Source organism: Spermophilus citellus (genome assembly GCF_964194105.1).
Source record: "Spermophilus citellus genome assembly, chromosome: 4".
NCBI classification, from domain to species: domain Eukaryota; kingdom Metazoa; phylum Chordata; class Mammalia; order Rodentia; family Sciuridae; genus Spermophilus; species Spermophilus citellus.
The window spans coordinates 29,672,693-29,684,777 of record NC_138185.1 but is presented as its reverse complement, the minus strand read 5'-3'; the positions used below and the strand labels follow the sequence as shown (position 1 = coordinate 29,684,777).

At 41.9% G+C, this 12,085-nt stretch overlaps 1 protein-coding gene across 1 annotated transcript in view; it reads left to right on the top strand.

Moving 5' to 3' along the window:
• The window catches only part of LOC308648132 (attractin-like), a gene marked incomplete at its 3' end in the record, with an annotated part of 101,078 nt that extends 91,679 nt beyond the window's left edge, over positions 1-9,399 (top strand). Inside the window, 3 exon segments of the mRNA XM_081292832.1 lie at positions 5,932-5,943; positions 5,947-5,994; positions 9,346-9,399. Coding sequence (XP_081148958.1) covers positions 5,932-5,943; positions 5,947-5,994; positions 9,346-9,399 — 114 coding nt within the window.
• Positions 9,400-12,085: the final 2,686 nt, after the last annotated feature.

Genomic DNA, 12,085 nt, shown 5'->3' with positions numbered 1-12,085 from the left:
GAAGGCAACCCAGATTTGTTAGGAGAACTGGGTGCCCATTTACATTTTACAGGGGTGCTTCCAGGTGCTAACAAGATGGCTGTGCCAAGGGGTGTGTGAGACTTTTGTTCCTTCAAATACACTTTTTAAAGTAACAGCTTTATTGAATTAGAATTCACATCCTATACAACTTGCCCAGGTAGAGTGCATAGTTCTTTGGGGTTTAGTAGATTCCCAGAGCTGTGTAGCCATCACCACAGTTGCTTTTAGAACATTTTTATTACTTCCAGAAGAAGCCTGTTAGCAAACCCTCCCTATGTCTCCTTCCTCTGGCAACCACCTCCTTTCTTCCCATCTCTTCATTTGCTCATTCTGGACATTATCTGTTAATGGATATCTGGGTTGTTTTCACCTTTGGTTATTCTGTGTAATATCAGATATATGTTTATTTTTTTTTTTACTTTTTTTTTTTTTTGTGTGTGTGTGTGTGCACAATGCCGGGGATCGAATCCAGGCCCTTGCACTTACTAGGCAAGTCCTCTATCACTGAGTGATATGCTAACCCCAAGATATACTTTCATTGTTGATATTTATTGTACAATGATAATGTAGTCACCTGACTCCTGGCACTAGTATATGAACCTTAAGAGTCTAGGAATTATAAAATTATGAAATACCTTTCAAACTAAACTGTGACGTATGAGTCTTTCTTTGTTTCAAACTACATTTAAAAGGTTCTTGTCCTGCTTTGTGGTTTTCATCATGGGGGAGAATTCGCATCCTTCTCAAGAGTCTCCTCTATGCTTTTCACCTGTGTCTTTGGCTGTTTCTTCTCAACTCTTTACCGCTGTTGTTTCCTGGAGTTTCATTTGGATCCTGTCTTCCTGTACATCACCTGTGGCTGGGATGGGTAAATCTTTGTCCCTAGCAGATCTCCACAGCCAGGAGCCCACCAGGCATCCCTAGAACCACTGAATAGCAGCCTTTCTGGCCACAGCAGCAGCCATGAGTGGACAGCAAGAGTGTCTCCTCACTGTGTCAAACGTGTGCTTGTAGCTGGGCCCAGTGTGCAATCCTGTAATCCTAGCAGCTTGGGAGGCTGAGGCAGGAGGATCACTAGTTCAAAGCCAGCCACAGCAACAGCGAGACACTAAGCAACTCGGTGAGACCCTGTCTCTAAAATACAAAATAGGGCTGGGGATGTGGTTCAGTGGTTGAGTATCACTGAGTTCAATCCCTGGTAGCATCCCCCCCCCCAAAAAAAAAGTGTGCTTGTGTATTCCTGGGAGCCATGAGAAGGGGGCCAGTACTCCCTGTGCCCTGAGTCTATGTGAGGAGAAGCCACACCAGAGGCAAAGTAGAAACCTGAGGCAAGGTAGTGGGGGTGTTTGAGGTGGGGAGACAGTGACCAGTTGCTTTCAGAAACTTAGCAGAAAGGATGGTGCTTGTGTGTAAGGAGCTGAGAGCTGGTAGAGCCTCATGAAGAGACTGCAGTTCCCTGAGGGGTATGATCGTGGTGTGAAGACCACTGGAAGGCATTGAAATGTTGTAAATCAAGAAGTGATATAGATGAGTGTTTAGAAAAACCTTGTGACAGCAGCTGGAGTGTGGGCTGGAAGGAGACAAGCCTGAGTCAAGAAGTTCAAGTGGGATTCTTGGGTAGAAGCCCAGAATCCCCTGATGACCTTCAGGTACCCCCTATAGCAACTGCCCTGCACCAGTGCCCACCATCATAGACTGGTTTCTTCACCATGTGAAGATCTCCTTATAGGAAGCACTGTATTTTCTATTTCCCTGTTCTCAGTGTCATGGCATTGCATAGTTGTTGATACAACAGCTGTCAGGTAGGGATCAGAATTTTGTTCTTTTTTTGCAGTTTTTAGCCACAGGTGGGCAGTCTGTGGAAGGTTAGAGATGGAGTCAGAGCTCCTTCTCAGCCTGCCCCCCCACCCTGGTGAGGGTGGCAGAGGGAGCTTCCCAGGGAGCTAGCTGTCTTCACCCTCAAGCAGCAGCACCTTAGAAGTGTCAGGGCTCCTCCCTGAGGGCTGGGAGGCCTGGGAAGCTGCCCCTAGTGGGTCATGTTTGTATTTTCTTCTGTTCCAGCAGCTGTGTGTGAGTAACAGGCACATCCTCTTCCCACATAAAGGTGTTCTATCCATTTCCTGTCTGCTGGCATCTTCCCCCAGCATCACCCTCAGTAACAACACAGGAACTGACTGACAGAGGCACTAAGCAGTGATCAGCCCTGATGGAGGGAGGGGACAGGCCATTGGCTTTAATTGCCTTCCCTTACAGTAGGAAGTCAGTAAAGGATGCCTAAAATGGATAGGTTAAGAAAAACAATAAACATTTAGTGATAATAAGGTAACTCCTAGAAGAACTGGGAAAAAAAAAAAACCTACATAAAGGCGGAGGCCTCTGGAGACAAGCTGAAAGAAGAGGAGAGAAGGGGCAGGGGACATTGCTTTTCATGATGAGTCTTTTGGTAGTCTTTTGGTGGTTTTTGGTAGTGGTTCCCTGATGATTTTTTAAATATGTAATAAACTTGATAAAATGGAAAAGGAATTCTACAGAATGGTGAAAGGGAATGGCTGGAAGAAAATTCAGGAAAGCAAGCACAGAGCAGGAATGATGTGGCAGAGGGAGCTTCACAGTTTTCATAGAGACTCATTTTATTCTCTCAGAGACATACAAAAACCTCTGGGCTTCATTGACCCCCGAGACTTGGGGATGTTCCTCTGATTGGATCTTCATTTGTTGGCTGCTGCTCTGAGTGCCCTGGGCCCTCACTGTCCTGAGGGAAGTCATCCTCACTCATATATGACAGACGGACATGGATGCAGAATAGTCACTGAGGTTCCGGAGCTTCCATAGACCCACCATGCAGACATTCCATCGTCCTAGGCACTTTAAAAATGCTAAAGCATCCTCTGTTTCCTCCTGTTTTAGTCAGTTTCTGTGCTGCTATGAATAAAGGATCTGACCAGAATAACTACAGAGGAGGAAGAGTTTATTTGAGAGCTCATGGTTCTCAGAGAGGTGTTAGTCCAAGAAGGCCAGCTCCATTTCTCAGGACTCAAGATGAGGCTGAACATTATGGTGGAGTGTGTGGCAGAGAGAAGCAGCTCACGTCATGGTGACCAAGAAGCAGAGAGAGACTCCACTTGTCAGATACAAATTTATACACCTAAGCCACATCCCAATTTCCACCTCCTCCAGCCATACCCTACCAATTCAGTTAACCCTTAATTCACTGATCAGGCTAAGGCTATAACCCAATCATTTCTTCTCCAAACCTTCTTGCATTGTCTCATATGTGAGCTTTCGGGGGACACCTCACATCCAAACCACAATACCTTCCTTTCCCAGAGATCATGTATGGGCCCTTTTGCTTCGAAACACTGTCGTCTGTGCCTCTATCCTATCTTTCCCCACCACCCTCACCTCCCTTCAGGGCTTTAACCTAAACAAGTGAGGATTTAGTTTTGCAGTGCAGTTCCTAAACCACTAAAGATTTTGTTCAATGGAATGAGTATGGGAGGAGATTTTTTTTTAGTTCTTATTTCTGAGTTTCCCAAAGTGTGGCCTTTGGACACCAGGGCAGCTTCAGATACAGGAGTGGGAGTGGGGGGGCAGGGGTTCTACTACAGCAAGCTCTGCAGAGTTGGAACCCAAGGTACTTTTGTAATACAATGGTATTTCTGTTCTTGTATGAGAGAGAGAGAGAGAGAGAGAGAGAGAGAGAGAGAGAGAGAGAGAGATATGACCTTTATATTTTTCTCCTACAACAATTCAAAAGTCTGGAATTGCCAGGCATGATGGTGCATACCTATAATCCCAGCTACTCAGGAGGCTGAGGCAGAAGGATCCCAAGTTCAAGACCCTGTCTCAAAATAAAATTTAAAAAAGAGACTAGGGATGTAGCTCAGTAGTACAGTGCCTCTGGGTTTAATCCCCATTAAAAAAAAAAAAAGTCAGGAATCGGTGTCTTCGTAGTGAACAATAGAGGAATCTTCTCCAGGACATCTTGTTATCTTTTAATTCACAGCCGTAATAGAAGGTGGAATATAACCAGAAGGTAAACTGTCACATGCCCTGAAAGGGAAGTGAATCAAGCACCAAGAGATCCTAGAGCAGAGTGATCCAGTTCCCATTGGTATTGGGTGAGGGAACAAGTGATAGGGCTGGGCCCTGAAGGACCAGGAGGACCCACTGTGGACTGGGAGGGAGGCTCTCTGGTGGCTGGTGTCAAGGACAATAATACAACATACTGAAAACATTTGTTTAACTGAAGCACAGAATTAGTGTGCAGGAAGTGCAGATCCACTGTATTTTGCTCAAATCCCTGGGACTAACTGGGCTTCTGAGTTTCTTGGAATTTTTCTGACACATCCAGAGGCTCTTGGGGCAAACATGCCATAAGCAAGTACCTTGGTGAAAGTTGAGTTGGAAATCAGCTTGTGGAAAGGTAGGGAGCACAGATTTTATGTTTCTTAGACTATGGATGTAACTACCTACTGTTGAAAAGGAAAAGAATGATGCTGTAAGTTGTTTATAAATAAGAATGAGATTTTCTTCTTTGTATTAAAATAGATGGTGATACAGGAAGTTCTCACTACCTTTGCAATCAGAAAATCCCCCAAATCCATTTCAGCACTGTCAGAAAAAAAAAGTTTCAGATTTCAGAGCCTTTTGTATTTTGAATTTTCATCTTCAGGATGTTCACCTGGTAAAGTCTAGACAAATATTCCCAGATAAAAAGAAATTCAAAATCTGAAATACTAGTCTCAAGCATTTCCAGATGAGAGATACTAAACTGGTACCTTTGTCTCTCCGAGAGGGCTTGGCTTCCTAAAGAAAGAAGGGAAAACACCTTGACATTTGGCCAATAGTAAATATGTTGTAGGTGATCCCAAGGTCACAGTTATTATTATAGACCTTTCTTCGTAATCTAAAATGCTGAAATCACAATGTATCTTACAGTCAATGATTTAAAAAACATCATGACATAGTTGGCAGTGTTTGACAGTGTTTTTCTTAATAGTACATAAAATAAGGACTGGGGGTGTAGCTCCGTGGCAAACCACTTGCCTAATATGCATGAGACCCAAGGTTCAATCCCCAGCATGGAAAAAAAAAGTAGTACACAAAATAATTTTGTCTCTTTCAGTCCATGATGTCTTAAATTTGCTGAAATATATTACAGCCTTTTTTTTTGGGGGGGGGGGTCTAAAGACTGTTAACTGTAGAGTAAAATTATTTTGAGTTCCAACTGATAACAAATTGTCAGATGGCAATGTAACAAAATTTGAGACAATTTCATAAATGAAGTATCTTGAGGTGAGTACACACTGGGTACATAAATATTGAAGGAATAAGGGCTCAAACAGACCCTGCCCACCTGAGGTAGATCCAAGGGTTAGTACTGGGATGGAACCAAGAGAACAGAAGAGAGCATTGTGTCCAAGGGAGGAGCAGCAGATCGATTTGCCTGTCACTGGGGTTTCAGCATCACCACTGGGGTTTCAGGATAGGAATCTGAGGCGGCAGACTGAAGGAACTTCAGATCCAGTGCACAGTGCAGAGGAGGCTCCAGGAGGTTGTGTGGAAGCCTTAGAAATTACTTTTTAAATATTTATTATTTTTTAGTAGTAGGTGGACACAATATTTTATTTTTATGTGGTACTGAGGATCAGACTCAGTGCTTCATGTGTGACAGGTGAGCACCCTACCATTGAGCCCCAACTCCAGCCCCTTAGAATATGACTCTTGGGTTTGTAACTCAACAGAGAAAGTAAAGGATGAAGGACCTTGCCCTAAGTGAAAAATTTTTTTCATTAACTTCTTTAAAATGTAAAAATCTGTCTTTCAGTTCAACTCTTGAAATGAGGAGGGTGAATCAATGGTGCTATTTTGTAGCCAATTAGTCTGCCACCTCTTTTTCTGCCATAGATTGCCTTCTCTTAATACATCAACTTTATGGACCTGGTGCAGTTCTTCATGACTTTTCTTCAGGTAATTTCCTTCATATAAATCATACCTGTCCCTTTGATTAAGTCCTTAACTGCATAATCAGCTGTTAGCACATAAAAGATAAAGGAATAGCCAGATGCAGTGGCACTCACCTATAATCCAGCTTGAGGCAAGAAGATTGCAAGTCAAGTCAATTTGGTAATTTAGTGAAACCCTATCTCAAAATTTAAAAGTGTGAAGGGCTGGATACAGCTCAATGCTAGAGCACCCCTGGGTTCAATCCCTAGTCCTATAAAAATTAAAATTAAAAAAGATAAGATAATAATCCTGTTTCCCAACAGACCAAAATTACTTTATATGTATCCTGAAAAATTGCATGTCAGTTACATTAATGTAAACTCAGTCTAAGTTGACAAAAGGGAAATATTTGATTTGCAGGTTCTGGCTTGGGGAGGCAGCTTTGCATGTACCCTATACTAAATTACAGATAATCTGAATCTTGGGAAGAATTTTGCACTAAATGTTAATAATGGTTACTTATGTGAGCTACATATATGCTTCCTCTTGGTTTAAGAGATAATTATTCCAGTAATTAATTATGCAGTTTTGAAGCTAAAAGTGATTTTTTTAGCCCCTGGGATTCTCTCTTTTATTTTCATAGTATTTCTTATTTTAATTTTATTTTTCTGGAAATACTATTTAGAGACAATTGAAAAAGATGAAAATGTGCTGCCATGCTTTATAAGAGAAAGTAACAGCAGCCTGCCTCACACCTTCCCACTCCCTTCTCCCCCAATTTAAATTGTTCTGGATGTGTTTTACTTATCTATGCTTATACTAATCATTGATTTTTTTTCCAGTTATCTCTTGATGTCCTCTAGAAGATGAGGGTTTACTCTTATGTTGCCCCATCTAGCAACTCCCCCCACCCAACAACACAAGTGGGAATAATTTCCCACTTCAGCCCCAGCCTAAATGTCTTTATTTTTATCCTCACAATTTGATTAAGAATTTGATTACTGGGGTTGGGATTGTGGCTCAGCGGTAGAGCACTTGCCTCACATGTGTGAGGCTCTGGGTTCGATGATCCTCAGCACCATATAAAAATAAATAAACAAAATAAAGGTATTGTGTCCATTTACAACTGAAAAAAAAAGTTAAAAAAAGAAATTGATCACTAAATTTTAGATTGGTAATAATTTCCCACTTAAACTATTTTCAAATAAAAATTTAAGGTATTCTGCCACAGAACAGTTAAGAGAATATCAGACAGGTGCAGTGACATACACTCATAATCCCAGCTACTTGGGAGGCTGAGGCAGGAAGATCATAAGTTTGAGGCCAGACGCAGCAACTTAGTGAGACCCTGTCCCATAGTTTTTAATAAAAGGGCTGTTAATGTAGCTTAGGACTAGAGTGCCCCTAGGTTTAATCTCCAATACTGGAGGAAAAGAAAAAAAGCATGTATTATTATAAAACACATTCCTCTCAATAAATTAGAAAAAAAGAAGTGCTCATTAAGCCTAAAGAAAGTAGCGGAGCAGGGAGTGGCAGCGAAAGCCCGTAATCCCAGTGACTTGGGAGGTTGAGGTAGAAGGACAACAAGTACAAGGTCAGCCTGGGCAATTTAGTGAGACCCTGAGCAACTTAGGAAGACCCTGCTTCAAAATAAAAAACAAAAGGTTGGGCATGTAGTTCAGTGTTAAAGTGCTTCTGGGTGCAATCCCCTAGTGTGAAAAAAATTAAAATTGAAAAAAAAAAAGAAAGAAGGAAGTGTGGAATGTAAACAAGTATAGAAATTAATGACCTAAGAACAGTAGACTGGATTAAAAGGACCATAACTTAGTTTTTTTTCTTTCTTTTTTGGTACCAGGGATTGCACCCAGCAGCACTTAACCACTGAGCCATATCCCCAGCCTTTTTTTAAAAAATTTCTAGATGGTCTTGCTAAATTGCTGAGGCTAGCCTTGAATTTGGAACCTCCTGCCTCAGCCTCAGAAGTTGCTGGGATTACAGGCATGTGCCACAGTGCCCAACTGCTAAATTGGATATTTGAAAAGAATAGTATTACAAATACCAATGTTGGAAATAAAAAAGGGAGGATTACTCCAAATCCTACACTTTCCCCTCAGAAAAGTATTTAATAAACAACTGCATGTGAATAAATTTGAGAATATAAAAGATGGAACAGAAACATTTATAAAAAGGACTATTTACAACTTAACAAAACTGACCCAGAAGAAATAGAAAACCTGAATAATCCACATTTATTTTAAAAAACAATTCATAGTTTAAATTTTCCCACAATGAAAACTATAGGCCTTGTGGCTTCATTGGTAACATAGCCTTTTAAGAAAGAAATAATATCTGGACTGAGGATATAGCTCAGTTGGTAGAGTGCTTCCCTTCATGCACAAGGCCCTGGGTTCAATCCCCAGCACGAAAGAAAGAAAGAAAGAGAGAGAGAGAGAGAGAGAGAGAGAGAGAAAGGAAGGAAGGAAGGAAGGAAGGAAGGAGAGAAAGAAAGAAAGAAAGAAAGAAAGAAAGAAAGAAAGAAAGAAAGAAAGAAAGAAAGAAAGAAAAGAAAAGAAAAGAAAGAAGAAAGAAATAATATCAATATAAGTAAATCTTGAGAAAGGATAAAGAAGGAGAGACTATGATTTGTGTTATGATCTTAGCACAATCTGACAAGAATATCATAATAAAGAAATTTACAAGTCACTCTCACTTAAGAATGAAGAAACAAAATCTGTCAATAATAAAAAAATGCTAATAAATCATGACCCGGTGGGTTTATGTAGAAATGGCAAGATTGATTTAGCATCAGACAGGCAGTCAGTATAATTCACATTAATTGCATAAAGGAGGAGAATAATAATGATCATCTTCATTGCTGAGGGAAACATTTAATAAAAAGTTAATATCTCTTCATTTAAAAACCTCAGAAAACTAGGAATAGAAAGAAACTTCTTTAAATCTGATGAAAGATCTATAGAAAGTCAGCAGCAACCTACATTCTTCATGAGAATGAGACAGATATCTGCTATCACTTGTATTCCACATTGTAATGGAGGTTCTAACCACTACCAAAATACACACAAAAAAGTAAGTGAGTACATAAATAAATAAAGGTTGCAAAGGATAAACATCATCATGACTCATGGCATGATTGTATTCCTAAAATTTCTAAAAATCTACAGATAAAGTATTAAAACTAATGAGATAGGGTAGAGATAGGGTAGGGGGAAATAGGTATGGAGGAAAGACTCCTGCAGACAGCCTGGGATCTGCCTCAGTCCCTGGCATCCTGCCACTATCCCATCGGGCAAAACCCGATTGGTCATAATGACCAAAAGATGGCCTTGCTCTCCAAGCCACTGGTTTCATACACAGGCACACCAGAAGAACCTCCTGACCAAACTTGACCTTTCTGCTCATTTCGACTGATTACCATGTGTTGTCATCCACCCCTTAGCTGCATGATTTGATGCTAATGAAGTTGGATAAGATTCCATGGAGAGCCTCCCAGAAAAGTTTATCCATACTGAACCCCTGCTTCTGAATATTCATTCTCTTAAACATTATAAACCACATCCCACCTAAGAGGCAGCTCAGCTCCTAGGGTGTGTATCTTTTGCTTTCAAACAACCTCTTCCTCTGCTACTAAAACTTGAAGTGTCCTGAAGTTCCTTTCTGTGACTATGGTCAAGAGCCTGGAGAGTTCAAATGAAGGTTTCCTCTGCTCTAAAGAGAGACCCTGAGACCCCTAGCCAGTGACACTAATAAGTGAATTTAGTAAAGTCACTAGGCACAAAAGCAACGTAGCTCTCTTCTGGGTCTTATCATAAGGGTGATGCTGACATGAGAACCATGCAATTGTATTTCCCACAGCAAAACATCAGGTGGCCACCTCGAGGACCCTTTGTACCATGAAAGCAGAAATCTCTTCCTGGGTGATGCTGGGAGCTGATGGTCTTGAGTCAAGACTCATCCACATCCTGATGGACCCACTCTGCCTGATATGAGCTGACGAGATTGAAAAAGACACCTATTGACAAGATCCAGGTCGCCCCTCTTGATAAGTTTCACTTGAAATACGTTATTTGTACTTCAGTTGCTAATGCATTTTGTTCTCCAGAGCGCCGGAGACCAAGCATTTTCTATAACCTTAATTAGCTTCTGTAAGCTGACTCTCCACCAGAAGCATGGTCGTGGCCCTCCAGTCTTGAAGAATTGAATAAAGACATTCAGTATTTCTAAAGAAAACAGTATTTCCATTTCTATAGTTCACCAGCAAAAATAAAATTCCCATGTTTTTGTTCCTTCAATAAATAAAATTATTTAAAATTACAATGTATCTAGACCAAGAAAAAATTGGGGGTGGGGATAAAAGAGTCCACTGTGCCTCCCCCAAAGTGGACATTTTGTGAAGCTACAATGATCATTATGGCACTGGCACAAAATCAGGTTAGCCAGTGGAATACCAGGCATAACTAAGGAAACAGATAAAGTTGAAAAGTCTCCGATTTGTGCTGGGTGTGGTGGGACACAGCTATAATCCCAGATATTTGAGAGACTAAAAGCAGGAGAATTGCAAGTTCAAGACCAGCCTGGGAAACTAGACAAGACCCTTTCTCAAAACCAAAAGGACTGAGGATGTAGCTCAGCAGTAGAGAGCTTGACGAGCATGCAGGAGGCCCTGGTTTTGATAACCTAAACACACACAGACACAAAGTAGAGAAAATAAAAAAACCATGATTAATATATACCTGCCTTCCCTTTTGGCCTTCAGGAAAAGGTATTCAAACTTCCTGGGACTCAAGCCACAAAGGACCCTAGGGGAAGCCAAACTCAGTGCACTTGACTATTTCTTAAGAGTGCCCAGGACCGCTGCTTCCACTCTTCCCACCAAATGGAGACTTCTGGAAAAGCCAGATGGGTTGAAAGAGGGCAGTGGGAGGAGAAATCCATGTCTGAGGGGAGAGGCACATCTGAAGCCTGGGGATCCCCTGGCTCAGGGTGGAGAACTTGAGGACTGAGACTTGGGAGAGCAGAGCTGGCACCAGGCAGAGAGCATAAAGGTACAGAAGTGGTTGCAAGTCAGAGGGAGCCTTGGCAACCTAGAGCTGAGCAGGGGTGCTGAGGGGCAATGGACTTGAAGCTGGGGGGCACTGGCCCAACTCAACTACGACTTACTGTCTTTGGCCACCCACCTGCCAGGTGCTGAGGTCTGCCCCTGGGGTGGGTGTGCTTCCTCTGACACTCGAGTGTGCAGTCATCTCTCACCCCCTCAACCCTCATCTTGAGCTCCTCTACTAGAAAGAAGGGGAGTGTTCACACCTCTGAGTGGTTGTGGCCACCTACAAAGGTGGAAGAGGTCGCTGCCCTGTGTAGTCCCACCTTGGTCTTGAGTGACCTTTCCTCATCTACTCTCCCCTTCCATGGGCCAGAAAGCAAGTAGATTTTGTAGAATTAAACACAACCCACTGCACCAGCATGATGGTTTGCACTACGCTTTGGGGACCATGATCATCAGCTGCAGAAAGCCTACCGTAGCTTCCCGATTCATGAAGCAGATTACAGACAGCAAATTACCATAGCAGACCACAGATAGAAGTGTTACCATGACCAGGGTAGACAGGCTGACTGCGATTCTTAGAATATACACTGAATGCTTGGGTTTCCTTTTTTTTTTTTTTTCGTTTGTTTGCTGTTGTTTTCAGTGCGGGGGATGAAACCCAGGCCTTGCACATGCTAGGCAAGTGCTTTACCACTAAGCTATATCCTCAGTCCTCGAATGCTTCGGTTTTAAAGATTAATAGAAACAACAAAAATCATGTAGAGAAAGAACTCCTACGTGGTCCTAAAGAGGGTCTTCTGACTTCAGGTGACAGAAATCTAACTCAAACAAGCTTTGGGGAAAGAGACACCTATGGGTTCACATCACAGATATTGTCAGCTTCCGCATCCTCTCGCTCTGCATCTTGACTTTGCTTCTCTCTAAGTTGGACTCTTACTCAGACAGGTTCTCCTCAAGATGTCCCTGGTAGCTTCAGGCTTCCTTTTCTCCAACCCAATGCAAAGATGGCACCTTTGATAGTCCCAGAATTAACAGGACTAGTCCAGCTGATCA